We start from the raw sequence: 20510 nt of genomic DNA on the forward strand, positions 1-20510 counted from the left end.
TATCTATTAAGGAAAAGAAGGAAAACGCTCCGAGTCATCAGGCAGAGGGTGGGCCGGGGGTGGGGGACTGCTTGGTGTTCGTGGGTGTGAGTTGTCATGGGTGTGAGTGTCTGGAACTCGGGATCTCTGGTGATTGCACCAGTGTGGGTAGTGGAGGCCTTTGACATCACCGTGAGGCGGTGGGTGGAGGTTTGTGCATGTCCTTTGGGGAAGTGGCTGAGGGACAAAGGGGGTGTCAAATCAGCCACCCATGGGCAGCTTCTGTCCATCACGATTATGCACTGCCCACGGGAGTGCCTGCACCCTGCGGCAGGATGGCACGCCCAGCCTCTTAGTGCCCATCTCACCCTGGAGTGGCTTCAGGGGGCCTGGCCAGGAGAAGTGAATCTCCCCCGCCCCCCCCCCCCCCACCTCCGGCCTGTGGGGCTGTGCTCCAGGGAGCCGTGCAAAGTCTCTGAGATGGCTCTCTGAGCATGAGCTGATCCCCGCCAACCTATCAGACCAGGTCACTCAAAGCCTGAGTGACGGCCTCGCGTGGAGGATGTAAGGGACAGGCCCAAAATGGACTACCACCAGAATTAATTTAGCTTAGCTTAATAGGAAACTGCATTGCAAAATAACTTGTTTTTCAAGGAACAGGTCTAGATAAGCTTTTTCAGATCCGCTTTATAGGAGCCTGCACTGCAAAATAACTGGTTTTTCTGCCCCTGACCAAGGAATTCAGATACAGGTACTCGAAGGGTGGGGGTCAGACCAGATAACCGGATGTCTCTCACAAGACCCACGTTGCAAGACCCAGGACTGCCTTAAAAACCTGTCAGTTCCTAAGCACTGACGCAAAATGCTGATCTTTAAACTATAGGCTAAGAAGTGATGTACCCTTAATTGGATTGGTTAAGAAAGCATATGTTGTTACAAATCTATTGGCTATGAAATGTGCGGGCTTTGCTGTAACGGCCAGTGAAGGCCTATATAAGACCCCCTTTGAAGAAGTTCGGGGTCTTGCCTCACCTAACTGACCTGCGTGTCTGTGTAGGCGGCTTGACCCTGGCTAGCCAGTCTTACAATAAACCTTGCTTGCTGTTTGCAGTCTCTGGAGTTTCTTTGTCGTTAAATGGAGATCACGATCCGCGCCTTAACAGAGGACAAGGGCCACCGAATGACAGTGTGCAGGGGACCCTGGGCAGTTGGAGAGGCCAAGGACCCGAGGGGCGGAGCTGCTCTGGGGAAAGGACACCATGACTGACATGGCGGCTGTCCACTGTCGCAACAGTAGCATGTAGGGGCAGAGCAGCTCTGGCTTTTGGGTCACACCTGGCGATGCACAGCGGTTACTCCTGGCTCATGCACTCAGGAATTACTCCTGGCGGCGCTCAGGGGACCATATGGGATGCTGGGAATCGAACCCGGGTCAGCCATGTGCAAGGCAAATGCCCTACCTGCTGTTCCATCACTCCAGCCCCCTGACCCTGAGTTTTGACAAACTTGAAAACTCAAAAAACACCTCCCACCCCTCCCCCCACTTCCGGCTGAAACTTCTGGAGGTCAGAAGCAGGAAGTGAGTGCACTGCAAGGGCAGGGGAGCCTGGCCCTGAGAAGCCACAAATTCACACAGAGAAGGAAGTAGAGGAGGGCGGTAAGGGTGCTGACCAAGCCCTGGAAGGGCCTGTCTAGACCCGGCAGGAAGGGCCCTGTGCCCTCACTCTCACTGCAGGGTGCCAGCTGTCCGTCAGACACAACTCTGAAAATCCCGAAGGGCCCACCTGAGACACAGACCGCAGGGAGGCACAGGATGCCAGGAGTCAGCCCTGAGCACTGCGGTTGTGATCCAAACACAAAACCCCAAACCATACATTGGAGGGAAGCAGGGGAGGGGGCACGGGCACATGGGAGCAAGGAGGAAACAACCTTTCATTCAATCATTCTCTCCTCAGGGACAGACAGAGGAGGAGCAGAGGAGGGAGGAAGGGGAGGGGAAAGAGAGGAGGGGGGAGGAGGGAGAAGGGAGAGGGAGGAAGGAAACGGAGAGAAGGGAGAGAAAAGAGGAAGAGGGAGGAGGGAGAGGAGAGAGGACTGAGAGAGAGGGAGTGGCCAGGGGAGATTAGAACTTGAGAGAGAATTTGGGTAGGGCTGGAGCGGAGAGGGAGGCCTGGGGCTGAGGCAAGGCTTCCCAGGGCTAGAGGCCAGGCGACCCTGGAAGGGTCTGGAGGGCGCTGGTGAGAGCAGGCAGCCTGCGGTGGACAGGGGTGCAAGGCCCATGAGAACTAGGTCTCTGCAGGCCTGGTAGGGTTGTCTGCTCCTCGCAGCACCCAGCACTGGCAGGAGGCTTCTCCCACTGGATACCAGGAGCGGGAGGGGAGGGGAGATGGGGAAGAAATCAAGGCAGAAGGGGGGCCTGCTCCAATGTGCTGCCAGGCACCCTTCACCCAGCCCCCTCCCTTGTCCCCCTCCCCCGTGACCCCTCTCCCCCTGGCCCCTTCACCCTGCCCTCCCTCCCCCTGGCCACCTCCTCCCCTCCCCGTGACCCCTCTCCCCCAGGCCCCTTCGCCCTGCCCCCTTCACCCTGTCTCTCTCTCTGTCTCTCTCTGTCTCTGTCTCTCTCTCTCTCTCTCTCTCTCTCTCTCTCTCTCTCTCGGCAGGATAGGACACAGGGTGATACCTGTGATACCTCTCTGGGGTAACTGCATCTCCCCGTTTACCCACTTCCTCCTGGGGTGGGGGGAGGCTCAACCAGCCCCACGGTTTCCGGTGAGCTTCACACCCTGGGCCCCAGGCAGCCAGGGAAGGGCGGAGGCGGCTGCAGGGGCCCCGGGGCGAGGAAGGGGCCGGGGGCGGAGCCCTCTGCGCTGCGATTGGGAGACGCTCAGAGGACAGGAGCGCCTTCAGCCCCAAATCTATCGCTTTCACCGACATCCCGGGACCAGAAACGTCCGAAGACGAGGCGCCCGTTAGAGGGGCAGGACTGGGCCGCCGGGGTGACCCGCGAGGTTCCGGCGTGGAGGGGGCCCGGGATAAGCCCCGCCCGCGACCACGTCCACCACGCCCCGCTCTCCAGAGCAGCCCCGCCCAGTAGGAAAGAAACGCCCACTCGGGTGCGGCCACGCCCACTCGGAAAGGCCCCCCCTCACTAAGAAAGACACGCCCACCCTGGAAAAAGGCCCCGCCCATTAGGGCGGGTCAGGGCCACTGGGAAGTCCCGCCCACCCAGCAGGCCCCGCCCTGCGCCTGCGCGGGGCACGGAGGAAACACTTTCCGCGGCTGTGCTTCCGCCCGGCCCGCGGCGCGGGCAGCTTCCGGCCCGCTTCCTGCAGGCTCCGCACGCGTGCCCGCGGCTTCCGGCGCGGCCGCCCCGCGATGGGGAAAGTGAGGGCGCTGCGGAGTCGCGTGCACCGCGCGGCCGTGAGGCCGGCGGGGGAGGCGGCGGGCGGGCCTGCGCGCCCGGAGGACCTCACCGCCTGCGCGCGCGCGCCGCCCGCGCCTCCCCTCAGCCAGGCCTCGGGGGGCGCCGGCGTCTTCTCGGGCACGCGGATCGAGCCCGGCGTCCTGGTGCAGACGCTGGAGCCGGACACGCGCAGCGTGGCCTCCGCCGGGCCAGGTGGGTGGGCGTCCCGAACCCCCCGCGGCTCCGGACAGGCGCCCTCGGCCCCGGCTGGGACCCCAGAGCCCCGGCTTGGGGCCTGGGAGTCTTCCCGAGCCTGGAACCCCGTGGTCCTGTGCGAACCCGGGGGTCCTGCACGGGCACCGTGGGGCAGCGGGAGGGGCGGGGGGGTGGGAGCGTCTCGGCAAACGTCGGCATCCGTGAGGAGGGTCTGGATTGGATGCCCTCCTCCCGTGGCATCTGTGAGAGGGGCGGAATGGGGTGCCCTCCTCCCGTGGCATCTGTGAGAGAGGCGCCCTCATCCCGTGGCATCTGTGAGACGAGCAGGATGGGGTGCCCTCCTCCCGTGGCATCTGTGAGAGGGGCGGGACAGGGAGCCCACCTCACGTGCCATCCGTGAAAGAGGCTCCCACCTCCCGTGGCATCTGTTAGAGGGGCAGGACTGGGCGCCCACCTCCCGTGGCGTCTGTGAGAGGGGCAGAATGGGGTGCCGTCCTCCCGTGGCATCTGTGAGACGAGCAGGATGGGGTGCCCTCCTCCTGTGGCATCTGTGAGAGGGGCGGGACAGGGAGCCCACCTCACGTGCCATCTGTGAGAGAAGCGCCCACCTCCCGTGGCATCTGTTAGAAGGGCAGGACTGGGTGCCCACCTCCTGTGGCATCTGTGAGAGGAGCGGAACAGTGTGCCCTCCTCCTGTGGCATCTGTGAGGAGTGTCTGTATTGGCTGCGCACCTCCCATGCCTCCTTGGCCACCCGTGCAGGGCTGGCTGCCTCTGGAAGGGACTAGCTTGTGGGCAATATCTGTGACTGACGTGGGTGGCCAGGGTGTCTACCTCCAGGGTGAGACCAGAGTGCTGTGCCACCACCCCCTGCTGGTCACAAAGCTCCTCCCGCCGCTCTCCTTGGTCATGTCCACACCCCTACCAGCCTGCGGCCTGCAGGCAACGGGAAGCTGTCCACAGCCCTGAGAGTGGGGACCTGACCCTGGTCAGTCTGGCTCTGGTTGTGGTGGGGCGTGTCCCCTCCTACCTGGGCTGTGAGTGGCTGCGGTGCAGGGTCTGCCCAGCAGAGGGCAACAGAGCCACACAGGCTGCTTTCTGGGACCCAGCGCCCCTCGGCTCCCACCTGTGGATCAGGGCCCATACCCACATGCCAGGCAGGTCAGCATCTGCTCAGCTCCTGGGGGCTAAACTTGAGCTGGGTCCCTTGCTTGCTGCCTGGGACTCCCAGGTCTTTGCTCTCTTCCCTAGGCCACTGCCTTTGCTCCAGGGGCCTTGGTTGTGGGTGCAGCCTGGCATGGCCAGCCCCCAACATACAGGAAGCAGGACTTCAGCGGTGCATGAGTGGCTGGGGAGGGACCCAGGGTGCTGGCTGCAGTCTGTGACACCTCATCTCTGCCCTGTTCTTCGAGGGACCTTGGGTGCCCTGTGCTGCTGCCTAAGGCCAGAAGGGCCCACCCCAGGACTCCTATTCTCTGTTCCCAGGTGTGGAGCACAAGGCCATTTTGCCCAAGAAGGAGAAGCTGCGGTTGAGACGGGAGCGGTGGCTGCAGAGTGAGTACATCTCTGCAAGGGTGAGGGGTGCAGAGTGAGGGGACCCCTGCAAGGGGGAGGGGTGCAGAATGAGGAGATCCCTGCAGGGATGAGGGGTATAGAGTGAGGGGATCCCTGCAAGGGGGAGGGGTGCAGAGTAAGGGTGTTCCTGCAGGCGGGTGTCTCGGGACCCTCCTGGGAACTGAGGACATGGGATGCACCTGAAGGGGTACAGGGAAGGGGTGTGTCCCAGAGACCCGCCCACTACCCCACAGACCTTCCTTCCTTCTGGGCCTGTTGGGCATGTGGAAGTGATCCTGGTCCTTCCCCTGACCCCTGAAGCCACATGGGCAGCCCATGGGGGCCAGGATAAGAGGCAGAGGTGAGTCGGGGGTGTTCTCTGAACTCCCCCTTGTGTGGCTGTAGGGCAGGACCCAGCCCATCCCACTCTGGCTGCTCCCTCACCCCAGGGCCCGTCACGGGGTCCCTCATTCTGGGTGAGAACCAGCCCGAGAGCAGCTGTCCCTGCATCCTGCCCTTGACGGCCACGTGTGGGGTCAGAGGGTAGGCGGTACTCTCACCCTGCTGCTATGGATGCGGTCCGGTTCCCGGGGTCCTGGCTCACGCTGTGTTACTGCAGAGATTGAGGCCATCAAGCAGACGGCGCGGGAGCAGCAGGCAGCACGCAGGCGCCGGGCTGCAGTGGTGGTGGGGGACCTGCAGCCCCTGCGGGACGCGCTCCCCGACCTGCTGCAGCTGGAAGCGGTGGCCAGGGCCCCCCGCAGCCGCAGGTGAGGCGGGGGTGGGGGGGACTTACTGTTCTGCGCTTCTGCCTTGGGCTCCCCGCCTCCCCGCTCTGTGGCCCCCATGCAGTGCAGCTTGGCATACCCCCTGCAGGCACATGTGTGCCCGTGTCCGCCCCTCGTCGGCCCCTTACTCCGCCCATCCCTGTATGCACTCTCCTGCCCACCCACCATCCCTCGCCCTGTCCACTCACGTGTCCCTTCCTCATCTACCCAACATCCATCACCATGTCCACCCCCGTGTCCACAGCCGACCGAGCAGCAGGCCACAGGCCACTGAGCTGAGCCGCATGAGTACCACACAGAGGCAGCAGCTGCTGTGAGTACCAGGCCGCCCTGGGATGGGCCCCTGCGCGGGGGTGTAAGGAGGCCGAGCCTCTCCCGATGGTCTCCCTGCCCCTGAAGTCTGGGCTGCGGCCTGTCCCGCCCTGCCTGGGAACCCCTGTTGGACACGGTGCCCCCCAGGGCATCACTCCCACTGGGAGCTTCTAGACCAGCCCCGGGGTCCTCTGCACTGGCCCTGCCCTCCCTTAAGGGCCATGTGGGGTGGTTACTGACCCTGTTCCCCCACTCCCTGTCTCCACCCTCCACCCCCATCCCCACAGCGAGGAGGAAAGGACGCGCTTCCGTGAGCTGCTGGCAAGTCCCACCTACAGGGCCTGCCCCCTGCTGGCCATCCGGGAGCAGCTACACAGCCAGGCACTGTGACACCCTGTGATGCCACTACAAACCCGCCACCGCCGTGACGCCATGGGGGCCAGGGGCCCAGAGAGTCTGTGCCTGCTGGCTGGCATCTCCCTGACTCCTGAGGACTGGCTGGCGTGTGCGGAGCCAAGTGTGTGAACTGTAGCCGAGGGCTCCGAGACCGGGAACACCTGTGGGACAGGGTACCCAGGGCCCCCCTCTTTACCTCGGCAGCCGCAGTATAGCACCTTTAATAAAGACACTCAGCCTTCCTAACTGGGCCCCGCTGCCCACCCAAATAGGAGCCGCTGGCCACAGCCCATGGGGTCCCAGTGCTAGGGGTCTACTGATGAAGTGTCACAGTTTCCCGGCTCCGGCCCGTGTGCGTGTAGTGTATGTGGGCGTGTGGGTGAGCTGTGTGCTGTGCTCGCACATGTGTTTGGGGCAGACGAACTCCCCGTGTCCCGGGAAGGGCTGTGTGCTCCCTACAGCCTTGTCAAGCCTTTGATGTCCGTAGCTCGGGGGGACATCCTTGGGTCCTGGGGCTCTGCAGAGCAGCCCCAGCTCTAGTGAAACCTCACATTTTAGGGGCAGGTGTGGGGACCTGACTTCTTGACCACACCTGTACCTCAGGGGCACGTACAAGGGATGCTGACCTCTGGAATAGACATTGCGGGACAGGTCCTGGGGGGTAGCGGAGACCACCCAGTGAGTGGACAGCAGGCCCCAGGGAGTGTCCTGGGGGCAGGGCTGCTCCCCACGAGGCCAGGGTGGGATACCGGTCTTCACCTCCCTGTGTGATCTTGGGACGCCCAAGTCCTTCCCTCCTGGGCCCCCTTGCCCCACCACAGCTGCCCCTGAGTGGAGTGCCCACCTCCTGGATTCCCTCCCCCTCCCCCGCTGATCATGTGCATTCAATGGCTCAAGGGTCCACAGGGCACTCGGGGTCAGACCGTGCTGTTGAGACACGAAGGTTCTTTCTGCGGGTCCCAGCAGGCTCCTGCGTGCTACCAGCATGCCCTGCTGAGTGGGTGCAGGGCCCCGCTGCCCCTGACCACACTGGGCAGAGTTGCCCAACTGATGGTGTTTCCAGAGGCCAAGGAACAAACAGGCTTCCGGAAGCTGCAGGAACAGCCTGTGTCCTGGGAGGGAAGGAAACCAAGGCTGACCACACCCTGGCCAGATGCAGGCGGCCAGCCGGGCCTGCGCAGCACAGACATGTGGAGGGCACAGGCAGGGAGGCGCTGGCCAGGGTCAGCACAGGCACGGGAAGGGTACAGGTGGGGGGCGCTGGCCAGGTCAGCACAGGCAGGGGGGCGCTGGCTGGAGTCGGTAAAGACACGGGGGTGGGGCACAGGCCGGGGGTGGGGGGGCACTGGCCAGGGTCAGCACAGGCAGGAGGAATGGTGGAGCCCCACCCACACTCAGAGCCATTCTGGGACCTGGCCCAGGGCAGGGAGCTGTTTGGCCCCAGCAGTGGCCCAGGACAGCAGGGATGGAGACCCCCGTGGGATGGGGAGCACTGGGGAACTGGCCACAGTCACGCCAGGCCGTGAGGTCTGCCCCTCAGAGATGGTTTCAAGCTGCTTCCCCATCCCCCAAGCAGCATGGAGTCCCCTGAGGTTCCGGTCTCTGGGCTGGGGTATCTGCACCAGGCCTTGTAGGGAGCCTGGGGCCCCTACTCCTGCCCCATATGACGACTCAGGGCAGGAGTAGGGCACGGGGGTGGGGGGACCTCTGTGCCCAGCTCCCCTGGGCCCCCATCTGCCCAGGGCTCTGAGGGGTCAGAGTGGCTTTATTTTCAGTCTCCTGTGGGCAGGAGGAGGGTGTGCAGAGCTGTTCCTGAGCGCACGGACAGCAGTCTCCTGCTGGCTACTCGGGCTGCAGCTGTCTGGTCTGCTGGGAGCCGAGCTGGCCCAAGCAAGTGCAGGATGGTGGATGGGTCCAGCTCCGAGAGACACAACTGGGACTCAGGGTTGGGCAGGGACCTGCAGGCAGCTCCTTCCTAAGACGAAAGGGCAGCCACAGAGCCAGCTGTCCCAGGAGCCTGGCATCCAACACAGGAGAGGGCCTGCTGGCAGCCCGTGCTGCTCTGTCCTCTGGAAGCTTCCTTAACTGGCTTGAGTGCCTTTTTTTTTTGGGGGGGGGGCAGGGTGGGTGAGGAACCTCCCAAGCGTGGTAGAGGTGCAGGGGCGTGTGGGTGTGGGGTGGTGGATCGGGGTCTGGGCAGTAGGGGCAGCTTATGCTCTTCCAGCTGGCAGTTTGCTCCCCACTTTCTGCCCCTGTTGTGGGGGTCTACTTTGGGCAGGGGTGTGGGGGCAGGTGTGTGTCTGCTGTTCCAGGGCCTCTTGGCTGGCTTCCAGGTCTTGGAGTGGCCTCAGTCCAGGGCCAGGCGCAGAATGGGGGTGAGGTCCTGTCCCTTGGGACTGCAGGAGGCTGAAAGGGAGCATTTACCCTGATATGATGGGGTGGGAGACCTATGCTTTCCAAGGTGAAGTACAGCAGGGCCTCCCACCTGCAGCTCCGACTCCCCACCCCCCCTGCCAGCATCCCCACCCCCACCCCTACCCCTGTCCTGTCCCCATCCCCCAGTCCCCTCCCCCATCACAAACTCTGTCTTCACACCCCTGCCCCCACAGTCCTGCCCTATCACCACACCCCTGCCCCGCACTTCTGCCTTCATCCCCACACTCCTGTCCCACTCGCCCCTGTCCCCTACTCCTCACCCCTGCCCCCATTCCCTGGCTCTTGGCAGCTGGCCTCTGTGGAATGTCTCCAGGCTGGTTCCAAGCTTCTGTGATATTTGCAAACTGCCGAGCTGATCTGCCGAGCTGATCTTTGCTGCGATTTTCCCAGGATATTCTCTGCAAGCCTGTCTTCTCACCACAGGCCTGTTGGCACCCTGCCCCCTCCCTGCTGGGCGGGTGACCAAGGGGCCACAGGCCTGACTCTGGGACCCCTGCCAGCTGCCCCTCTCTGCTCCTTCCGGGAAAGTGCCTACATCCGCCCGTCCTCCAGCCTCATGAAGGTGCTCACCTGCCTGTCCCCTCCTGGCCACACCTGACTCCCGCCCCAGGCAGATGCCAGCACCTCCAGATCCGTGGAGGTTCTGTGTGGGTCCCGGAGGATGCAGGGACCTGCCTTCACAGCCCCATCCCAGGAGCGCAGCCAGCCACAGGCCCATCCGGCTCTACTTGCAGGTGGCCTGGGGGCCCTGCGGAGTGGGGTGGGGCTGGCAGGTCACGCTTGTGCGGGAGCCTCCTCACCACTGCTCAGGAGTGTAGCCAAGGCTATGGGGACTCTCCAGAGGTGACAGCCGCTGAGCCCCGGGCCTGCCCTCATCTCCGCTGCCCCGACATTCCGCAGTGACCATGGGATCCATCCCGTGTCTCTGCACAGAGCGTGTGCTGGGGACAAACGCATTGGTCAGGGCTGCACCCTGCAGTCTGCCATGTGGGGGAGGGTTCCAGGCTCTGTAGTGACCGCCCGCCGGTCCGCACCAGCAGCAGGCCCTGAGCTCACGCCCCTGGGCTGATGATGGGGCACGGCCTGCATGCCTAGTGGCCTGCAGCTTTGGTGAATCTGTTCAGAGCTGTGGGCTGAGTTTTCAGGGGTCGAGGATTCTGAGCATGAGTTCCTTGTGCAGCGGTTGCAGCCTTACCGAGCCGACTGCATCTTGCTGCTTGGGGCCACGTGTGCCTTTTCCTGGTGGCATATTGGGGCAGGACAGATGGGGGCTGGCGGTGAGTTCGCTGGAAAAAAATGAAAGCAAGGTGTGATCAAAGCAGTTGCTCTGTCACAGCCCTAAAGCAGCCCTAAAATAGCAGGAAAGCGTGAAGGTCAGGCCCTTTGCAGAACCAGGAAATCTGTTCCAGGAGGCCCTGCTGCCAGCCCACAGATGGCGGGGCGCCGCAGGCAGAAGCTCCAGCTGGAGAAAGGCTTTTGGGCAGATAAGAAAGTGGACACCCACAGTTCCAAGCTTTCCCCCTCGATAGTGGACTCTCCTCTCCATAGGAAGAGGAGAGGCAAACTTGGCAGAGGCAAACGGGGTGCTCCCACATCCGGGAGGAAAGGGGTGAGCCACCCTGTTCTTCCACTCTGGGCTTTCCTCGCTCTGGAGAAGCCTGCGTTCTCTCTGGAAAGCGTGCCCCGTTCGTGCTGCTGTTGATGAGGTGTGGGGTCAGGTGGGAGCATCCTGACCAGTCCCCATTCCCTGGGACTACTCTGCTGCCCACGGAAAGGCACTTCCTTCATGCTCAGTCCGTGGGAAGGCCGAGCTGGGGTGTGACGTGTCCACCCTGGGCTAGGCCTCTCCTCGCTGCTCGGCACTGCGGCGTGGCCCTGCCCTGTCTCAGCCACCCTGCAGCCAGCAGCCGGTCCGCAGCCGAGACTCCTTGGCTGGGAGGGAGATAAACATGCTTTCTTCTTGCCCTGGGAGGTAGCACATGCTCTGCGGGCTGCCAGGAACTTCAGGGAGAAAACTTGACAATCACTGATAACCCGCTGGCACGGCCTCTGTTTGCTGTTCTGAATAGTTTCCTATTTTCTTGTCCCGCTGGCCCCCGGCCCAGCAGTGTCCCGCCTGCAGGCCCCCAGCGCCTGCCCCCTGCGCCACTGTTGTGGCCTGCTGCCAGGGCTCCCAGCCCTTGCTGGGAGCTGCAGGGATCTTGGCCTGGGGGTCTGTGTTCCTGCCCTGGAAGGGGCAGGGGCAGGGAGGCTACCACAGCTGGGTGCCCCCTGGATCTCAGGCTTCTTTCCTTGTGTACAAATGCATCTGGGTTGGCCTATCCTCAGTGGCTCCTGACTTGCCAGCCAGGCTCAGGTAAGGTAGGCTGGTGGGGCCCGGGGAAGGCTGTCTACCCCTGGCCGCCTCCCAGGGGTACTCTGCCTCTGACACTGTCCTGGCCCAGTTCTTGGGCCTGTGTGGGGACTTGCTGGTCACCCCTTGGCACCAGCTCCTGCCTCAGATCTGTCAGGGGCCGACACCCCAAAGCAAGGGGGAGGTTTTAGCTGCTTCCAGGGTTGTGGCAAGCCAAGGCCTCTGGGCAGCACCCCTGGGGGTGACCAGTGTGGGAAGCAGGGCTCCTGGGTGGGCCTCGGAAGGGCTCTCCTCCCCCACCCGCTTAGGCCCTGTGCTTAGGGTAAGTGGGCAAGTGTGCGATCCACTTCCGGTCTCTTCCCAGCACACGGCTGCAGGTGCCCCCTGCCCCCTGGAAGGGGCAGGGGCAGGGAGGCTACCACAGCTGGGTGCCCACCACTGGACCAGCTGGGTGCCCCCTGCCCCAAAACCGAGAAAAAGAGCCCAAAGCAGAGTAAAGGAGACACCCGCACCACCCTGTCCGCTGGGGCCCTGTGTGTGTGGGTGAAGGATACCCCCCCCCCCCCTCGCTGGCCAGCTCCCTTTTTGGTTCAGTCGCCTCAGGGCAGCAGTGCAGCTGGTGTGCTACCACCTGGAGCAGGACCAGCTGAGCCCACAGACAGGGTGTGCTGTGCTGGGGTGAGGGGCGCAGAGGCAGGCACAGACCTAGGGTGGCTCCTGGCAGGCAGTGGGGACCATCGTGCCAGTGGTCGTGTGAGACCGACACGCCTGGCCTGGCAGTGTGGGGATCATGCCCCACACCCGTCAGGGGCAGAGTCAGTCCACAGGTGGTGGGTGCGGTGCTGAGCCTGGCTCACCCTGGGTCCCTCTGGCTTCAGCCCTGGGCGGCTGGTACTCACCTTCTAGAAGGGTAAGGAGGTATGGTAGGTGGGGAGCCTCCTTGGGGACTGGGGAGTGGCCTCTGGCCTCTTCAGTGGAGATACCTGTGATAACACCCTTCTCAACAGAGGGGGGTTAGGGCTGGGAGACAGTGGTGGGACCTGCTGTGGAACAAGGGCTGGATAAGCAGTGGAATGGGGTGGGGCCTGGGGTGGGCGGGGCTTGAATGGAATGAACAAGGACTTGGGGTGGGGTGAGCAGGTCCTGAACGGGATGGGGTGGGGCCTGGAGAGGTGGGGCGGAGCCTAAACGAGACGGGGTGGAGCCTGGATGGGATGGGGCGGAGTCTCAATGGGTTGGGGCGGGGCCTGGCTCAGACTTGGGCGTGGCTGCAGGTGGGAATAGGCTAGATACTGAGATATCAGCACTGGGTCCCTGGGCCTACGACTCAGGCCACACCCTGTTGGCAGAACGGGAGTTGGCTTTGATGGTTGAGCAGGTCAAGGCAGCAGGGTCCCCCACCGCGAGTGGTCCCTCAGCCCAGGGCCCTCCTGCCTGTAGCAGCCCCGGGGTGGCCCGGGCGTCCAGCTGTGCCCGCCCGACCCTGTGACCATCCGGTGGAGGAGAGGCCAGGTTCGGGGTGCAGACGTGGTTCCTCGGTCCAGCCGGAGTCTCCACCTGGCCCCGTCCAGGCCCGGAGCTGTGGGGATAGAGGGGCGCCGCCTTATCTGCACTGTTTTCCTCTCGGCTCCTGCCGGCTGGGAACTCCCGGCCAAGCCTGTCTCCTGTTCCCAGACATTCTTTGCCCCCGCTGCTGGCACCCTGGCGGGGTTCTGGGAACTGCTCGGCTCCCACGCCGCCGGGGGTCGTGCTGTGTATCCGACCCAGGGGCAGCGTTCCCACGTGGCTGGGACCCCGCCGGGGCCTGCTGGGGAAGACGGCACCCACCCCGGGGTGCTCTCGGCCGGGGGCTGCCTAGTGCCCCTTCTGCGTCGCGTGGCCATGGGGACCCTGGCGCCGGCGGGAAGAGGGGGCCAAGGGCCCGCGAGGCCAGACGCGACACACGGTCTGTGCGTGAGCTGCGACAGACCCGCCCGCGGGGTCCTCGGGCCCCACCTGGAGCCGGAGCAGTCCGGGGGGACCGCCAGGTGTGGCCCCAAAACCGAGAAAAAGAGCCCAAAGCAGAGTAAAGGAGACACCCGCACCACCCTGTCCGGTGTCTGCACGCAGGGCCCCGGAGCTCAGCGGTCAGCGGTCCTGGGTCAACGGTCCCGGGACGGCCACCGAGCCGCACGCGCATCCTCCTGCAGTTCCCGAGCCTCACCTGTGCGGCCCTTCACCGCGGCGCCGCTCCCGCAGCCTGGCCAATCACCGCACGCCGGTCTCGGGCCGCCTGCGCGATTGGCTGAGAACGGGCGCGTGACTCAGGCCCAGCCAATGAGCCTGTTTCTGGCTCTCCCCTGGAAGCCCAGGTAGGGGGTCGAAGGGGCAGCCTCTGGGACCCGCAAAGGCGGAGCCCAGCGGTGCCGGATGGGCGGTAGCAGCCCCGAACTTCAGCGCCCCTGGACCCCCTTGACCCTAGCCCCGTATCCACGCCAGGCCTGTTGGTCTCCGCTTAGGCCCAGTTCGGTACTGACTCCGTTCTGACCCTCGCTTCATCCTCCACCCTATTCCCCCACACCACCCCCAGTCCCTGCCCACCCTGTCAAGCCCACCTCAGGGGCACTCGCCTCTTGGTCTCTCGTCCAGGAAGCAGCGTCCCTGGTGAACCCCCAGCTGCTGTCGGGGCTCTGGAGGCTCAGCGGGGAAGGCAGACCCACCGGGCACCCTGAAACAGCTCCCAGGTCCGAGTGTGCTGGGACGCCCAATTCCCCACACTCCCTCACACCCCGCGTGGGCCAGCAGCTGTCCTGGGGGCTCACTATGGCCTGAGGACCCTGAGCCGGGTGGGGCGTCCCCGGGGGCCGCCACTGACTAGAACCTGTGAGCAAGGACGTCTGAAGCCCAAAGGACCAAGGTTAGCACTGGGACCAGATCTGGGCCTGGTGAAATGAACCAGAACCAGAACTGGGTCTGATTCCAGGGACCAGAACCAGAACCAGCCTAATGAGAAAGGACAGGAACCACTTCTGAGCAGCCTGGAGCCTGCTCTCAAGGGTCTGGCCTGTGTCCCTGAGTCCCCATATCACTGTGTCCCTGTGTCCCTGTGTCCCCATGTCCCTGTGTCCCTGTACCTCTGTGTCCCCATGTCTGCATCTCTGTGCCCCAGATCTCTGCTTTCCCTCTGTGGCCATCCCTGCCCTCTGACACCCGCTACTCTTCTCTGGGTGCCACTCCTGTTTAAGTCTGTGCGGCTGGGACCTTGTACCGTGCTCCCATGGGTCCTGTGCCCTCTGCCCTTTCCCTGTGTCCCCCCTGTCATGGGGCTGAGCCAGGGTGGGTTCTGCTCTGTCCAGAGGTCCAGATGGCTCCTGTCAGCCCCTGGAGGCCCCCGGGTGGAGGGAGGGGCCAGACCGCTGGAGCCCTTCACTGCCTCCTTGTCCACCCGCCAAGGCTGGGGTCCTCCTGCCCCCTGCCCCAACTGTAGTGAGATCCGAGTGGCCAGTTTCCCCCTCCACCCATGAGTCCTTGGGGTGGGGGTGGGCGGGGGTGCTGGTGTGCAGCCCATGGCAGGATCACCCTGCCCACAGGGTCCTGCTCAGCTGAGCCCCAGGGTCGACAAAGTGTGTGTGGGGGGGGTCAGCCTGCTTGGGAGGTTGAGGGCTACCCGAGCTCTGTCAGTCCCCTGGCCGGCGCGCGCCCCGGATGGCTCAGGCAGGACAGGCATCTTGGGCTCGTTGGTGGCGCCTTATTTTTAGCCCCAGGAATGTGCCACTTGAAGGGCTAAGGGTGCTTCTGACAGGCTGAGGAACGTGTCCGAGCCATCATGGCGCAAGCTGCCGTGGGGTCCAGGAGAAGTGGCTGTGTGGGGCTGGCAGGGCAGCGCCCAGCCGAGAGGCCTCACCTGGGCTGTGGCTGCCCGTCCCTCTGCCTGGCCACTGCCCCATCCCTACTTGGCAACTTGGGTCCCTTCCTGGGAAGGATCTCGGGGACACCGTGAGACTCAGGTCTTTGTCTTTAGCTGACCCATGGCCCTACTCAGTGCCCGAGGTGCAGAGAAGCTTCTAGAAGCTTGGTGAGAGGTGACAGAGGGTCACCTCTTTCCCAGAGCCCGGGGGGCAGCAGAGTCTGGCTGGGGACAAGGTGGGGCAGGACCACACAAGTCAGGACCCCTCGGCAGTGGGGTGGGGGCAGCTGGGGGCCATGTTTCTGCCATCAGGAAACAGGACATCAGCAGTGACGGGCCGGGGATTGGTGTGGCTGATGGTCCCCACATGTGCTGAGGTGATGGCAACCCTAGGAACCTGGCATGAGCCCCAGGGCCTGCATCCAACCCCTGGGGTGGCTGAGACAGAAGCCCCTATAGGGGGCTAAGAAGGAGCCCCTGTGGGGGGCTGAGACAGGAGCCCCTGTGGGGGGACCCCAGATCGGGCCCCGCCTCCGGAAGGCGGAGGGTGGAGGCTGTGTGCTTCCCTGGTTCTGCTACTCCTGGGGTTGTGGCAGCAGTGTGTCCTGTATGGGGCAGGGCTCACCCTCACCACACTCACCCCAGACCCCCGTCAATCCTGTCTGCTCTTCCTTCAGGAGCATAGCAGGGGGTCCCTGAGCGTTTTCACATCCCCCAGGACAGGCCAGATTGAGGAGGGATGGCCAGAGGGGAGGGAGAGAAGGGGGAAGAGGGGAAAGGCAGAGAGAGAAGGAGAGAGGGAGGAAGGGAGGAGGGAGAGGAGGAGGAAGGGGGAAGGAGAATAGGAGTGAGGGGGGAGGAAAGGGGAGGCAGGGGGAGGCAGGGGCAGCAGGTCAGGTGTGGGTGCTGCTGACTTAGAACCAGCCCTCCGGGAGGGGGTCAGGGGTCAGATGGAATGTCTCATCTCTAGCCTGGGTGCCTCTCACTCTTCTAGAGAAAATTCCAGAAAGCTCTGTAGGAGCTGAGGGAAGGACAAGCTGGGCCAGGGGAACCCTGTACAGGGAACCTCGCCCTTCTTCGCCCTGGGCGCTCAGGGTCAGGCTGAGCAGGGCCTGGGGGTGCCTGTGGGCCTTGCTTGTGAAAGCAGCCCCAGCCCTTGGGGGTCCCTTGGGGGTGACCAGCTGGGGCCACGCTGAGGCTGCTGCTCCCATGTCCATCCCAGAGGGCCTGGTCCCTCGCGGTGCATGTGGGGACACTTCCCTGGTTTCTCAGCAGGGAGGGTTTTATCTGGGGGAGTGTGAGGGGTGGGAGGCCAGCCTGCGGTAGCCGTCCCCGTCCCCGCTGCTCCCCCTTTGAGACTCGGGACGGGAAAGGGGTGATTAAGGCAGCACTCAGGCTGTGCGGCTTGTTATTTTAAGACTCTACAAATGTTTATTTTCGGTCCGAGATTTCTGTCTGAATTCACATTTTACAGTTTAGCTGAATTACTGTCACTCATTTCTGGATTCACATAAGGTGATGAATTCCTTTCTTGCCACTTTCAAAGCGCCTTCAAAGGCTTCAGGGTCTTGCTCACAGGCAAACCCCAGGCAGCCCAGCTCGGAGGCCAGACTTCTCCTCTGCGGGTCACCCCAGAGTCCTCGTGGTTCTGGGAAGCGAAGGGGACAGAGCAGAACTGGGTCAGCTGCAGCGGTGCTGGGTGCGGGTGGGGGCTGGGTGTGCATGCAGTGGGGGCTGGGTGTGGGTGCGGGTGGGGACTGTGCTGTCTCAGGGTGGCGCGCTGACCTGTCCATAGACTCTGGGCGGGTCAGGTCTCCCGCTTCCCGTCTGTGCCCAGTAGGTGCACTCCCAGTCCACCTGCAGATGTGCTGGATGGGCAGGAGGGCAGGACCTGCGGTGCTTGGGCGGCTCCCTCCGCCTGATCCCTTCTGAGCTTCCTTGCACACGGCTCACAGCGTGTCTGTTCCCCCTGGAGGGGCCGCACCTGTGCCTCGGCTCCATGGGAGGACTCGGGCACCGCCCTGCCGTCACGGGCTTGGGTGTCGGGGCGTCAGCGCCCGCCCTCAGCTCTGTGGAGAGCCGCCGACCCTCACTTTTAGGGGCAGGGAGACTGTGGGCGTTCCCTTGGGTGGGGCCCAGCGCTGACCGCAGGGCGCAGGGGGGCTCTGTGGCTGTGGAGGACAGAGCTGGGCCCCGCAGACCCGCCAGCTCCCCAACACAGGGGTAGGCCCCCGCGTGTGGCGTGATGGGGATGAAAGGTGCTCCTGGTGCATTGGTGACGGGGCCCTGGGGGGGAGCAGGTCTGACTTCCCTGTCTCTGCTGCTCCTCCATAAATCTGAACATCTCTAAAATTAAATCCTTTGGGTTAAAAAAGGACGCGGGCGCCATCAGCGGAGGCCTGGCTGGAACGCTCTGAGCTGAGTGATCGTGGTCCTCGCCGTCCTGTGCTCCTGGAGGTCCATGAATTCACAATGAGGCAGAGCAGAGGTGACAGCTGGCTCTAGGGGACATGTCTGCTGGGGGACACGGGATGCTTTCTGCCTCCTGCCCTGTGCCCCGGGGGCTGGGGAAAGCCGCAGGACTCCAGTGGGAGCAGCCGGGACTCAGGGTCCGCGGGTCTGCACCCTCACAGGCAGACACGAGCCCCAGGGCCCCTGGGGACCCTGGGCCAGGCGGGCGAGGACACGGTGGGCCCGTGGATGCACCCAGGGCCTGGCCAGACAGGGGCGGGGCTGGACTCAGGGTCCTGGCGCATGTGATGCTCGCACGCTCCTTTGTGCGGGTCCCTTGATCTGGGTTTTATTTCTTCTTTTTTTCTTTTTTTCTGTTTTTAGGCCACACCTGACGGTGTTCAGGGCCCTCCTGGTAGGGCTCGGGGCCACGCGTGTCTCTGTTTACTGTCTCGGTCAAACGAGCTGCTGTGCAGGAAGCCTTAGAAGCCGCATTGAAGGCGCCGGCCGCTCCTTAGTTCCTCCCGCTGGCCCTGTGAGGAAGGGGAGGTGCAAGGGGACAGGGGTCAGTCCCGAAGACCTGGCAAGAGGCCCCCTCCCTGCCTGCTACCACAGCCCCTTCAGCTGGGGCTGAGATTGGGTGCCATGGGCCAGAGCTCCCCACAGCTCTGCCATGGCTGTTGGGAGGGTCCGTGGAGCTGTGGATGTCCGGAACCTTCCATGGCCTCAAGCGCTCCTCTAGGAAGCAGTGGCTGAGGGGTGCCCAGAGATGCAGGGGAGGCAGAGCATGGGGGGCGTTGGGGGAGGCAGAGCGTGGTCTAGGGGGTGGGGGGGCGGGAGTGTGGCCGCGGCAGGATCACCCTGTGGGATGCATGTCATAGCTCCAGGCCCCGCCAGGGAGTTGGCCCGTGGCTGCTGAACCCATGATGTGGCTTGTTGACCCGCGGGCCGGTCCAGGCATTCCAATGCGAAGGCGCAGAGAAGCCAAACGCTTCCCGGGCCGGACACGGCCCTCGGGGGAACACTGGCGAGGAAAATTCCATCTTCAAGCGCTGCAGCTTAGCCTTTGTTGCATGCATTCCACACTCAGACGCTGCTTGGAGACTGTCCACCAATCAGGTAGTCTTGTCAACGGACGCCGGGCTACCCTCGGGTGCCCTCGCGCTCAGGGAGGAGAGTGCAGCCGGGCATGGTGCCTTTCTGGGGGCCACGGGGTTGTTTGGGCCCCCCGCCCGCTGGCCGGGGCGTCAGCTGCTACACATTAGCCCCTGGATGTCTCGACTATTTGGCACAGTCCTGGCACAAACAAAATACATGATACAAAAGAATTCAGCAAAATAAGTGTGGTCAGGGAGGCTGTGCAGAGGCCACGCCTGAGGCCCAGAAAGGAAAACGCTGGGAGGAGAGTCGGTCAGGAAACAGAAGCCACTCGAGGCCACACTGCCATGGCCATGCCAGGCTGAGCGCCTGAGGGTCGGGCACAGAGGGTCAGAGGAGCCTGGACACCCACTCTCTGTCCCCTGGGGAGAGGGTCTACCCACTGTCTCCCCTGGGGACTCGCTCACTGTCCCCTAGAGAGGGGGTCCACCCACTATCCCCCGGGGAACCTCTCACTGCCCGGGGACCCGCTAACTGTCCCAGACTCACGTGCTTATGGGGGGTCACAGGATGCAGGCACCATCTCGGGGTGGGGTCCTGGCCTTGAGCACAGCCTTGGGCTGTTGCCCTCGTCCAGCTCAGAGCCTGCTGCCTGTCCTTCCATCAGTGTCTGCTCTGCTCTCCAGCAGGGACGCCACTGTCCCCACAGGAGGGCTCCTGCCACCTGCTAACGAAGGAGTGTTCGGCTAACCCCAGGTGGCCGGATCCTGGGGGCACTCTGGACAGAGACCCCAGTTTCCCTCGGTGGGGCGGGAAGGTGATTGTCAGGAGCCCCCAGTGTCCATCCCTGCCCTGCATGTGCTCCACCACGGGAGCCTGAACGGGAGCAGGGGAGGCTCCGGGTGGGGACAAACTGCAAGGGCAGGCACAGAAGCAGCCCCAAGCTGCTGTGAGTCCCTGGTGATCACTGCTGACTGGGGGAGCTGCTGGGATGGACGCCGGGTCTGGGGACTCCAGAGCTCCTCTCCCTGCTGGCTGGCCCCTGCGAGCTGCAAGGCCTGGTCTGTGCCAGGGAGAAGATGCAGAAGAAAGAGAAGTCACAACGCCTCACAGCTAAGCCTTGGCCATGCAGCTGCAGAGGCCCCATCCAGCCAGGGGGTGAGCATACAGGTCAAGGGGCAGTGCTGCCTGGGGGTCTCCGGCCATCCCAGAGGAGATAAAAATCCTTCATCCAGTGTTCATCTTCAGGAGACACAGATGAGAAATTTCTGAGTGTCCACCATGGGACACTAACTCACAGCACTGCTGGGTCCTGGCCTCCCCCCGTCCCGCGGTCCCTGGGTGGGGAGCATGGAGGCGGGAGGGCGGGGCTGGGGCCCATGAAGTGGGGCGCAGGAGGGACCCTGTGGCTCGGACTCACATTAGGAAGTCACTTCTGAAGGGCCCACAGACTCCCAGCGTGAGGGTCAGGGGAGATGCAGACCCCAAGGTCAAGGAAGGCGGGAGAGGGGCTGCCCCGGTCTCCAGGCTGAGCCTTTCCAGGTGCTGAGGGTGAGGCAGCCTCTCGGGTAAGGTCTGCTGAAGTGGTGTCCAGGGGCACGTTCCCGGGCCCAGGCTGAGACCGGTCAGACCCGCCCAG

The 20510-nt window shown here is 63.9% G+C and overlaps 1 protein-coding gene across 1 annotated transcript; it reads left to right on the forward strand.

Moving 5' to 3' along the window:
* The first annotated feature begins 3316 nt into the window (after positions 1–3316).
* SLX9 (SLX9 ribosome biogenesis factor) lies at positions 3317–6839 on the forward strand. The gene is made up of 5 exons (XM_056119581.1): positions 3317–3595; positions 5083–5151; positions 5771–5921; positions 6184–6252; positions 6539–6839. The coding sequence occupies exons 1-5, from the start codon at positions 3355–3357 to the stop codon at positions 6639–6641; spliced, it is 633 nt and encodes a 210-aa protein (XP_055975556.1). The 5' UTR covers positions 3317–3354; the 3' UTR covers positions 6642–6839.
* Positions 6840–20510: the final 13671 nt, after the last annotated feature.

The sequence above is a fragment of the Sorex fumeus genome, unplaced genomic scaffold (genome assembly GCF_029834395.1).
Source record: "Sorex fumeus unplaced genomic scaffold, SorFum_2.1 ptg000041l, whole genome shotgun sequence".
Classification (NCBI taxonomy): domain Eukaryota; kingdom Metazoa; phylum Chordata; class Mammalia; order Eulipotyphla; family Soricidae; genus Sorex; species Sorex fumeus.

Bases quoted from the DNA above. Each gene is read 5' to 3' on its own strand.
- SLX9 (XM_056119581.1), top strand. From the start codon at position 3,355: ATGGGGAAAGTGAGGGCGCTGCGGAGTCGCGTGCACCGCGCGGCCGTG. The intron at 3,596-5,082 runs GTGGGTGGGCGT...CTCTGTTCCCAG, and splicing joins CGTGGCCTCCGCCGGGCCAG to GTGTGGAGCACAAGGCCATT. The intron at 6,253-6,538 runs GTGAGTACCAGG...CCATCCCCACAG, and splicing joins ACACAGAGGCAGCAGCTGCT to CGAGGAGGAAAGGACGCGCT.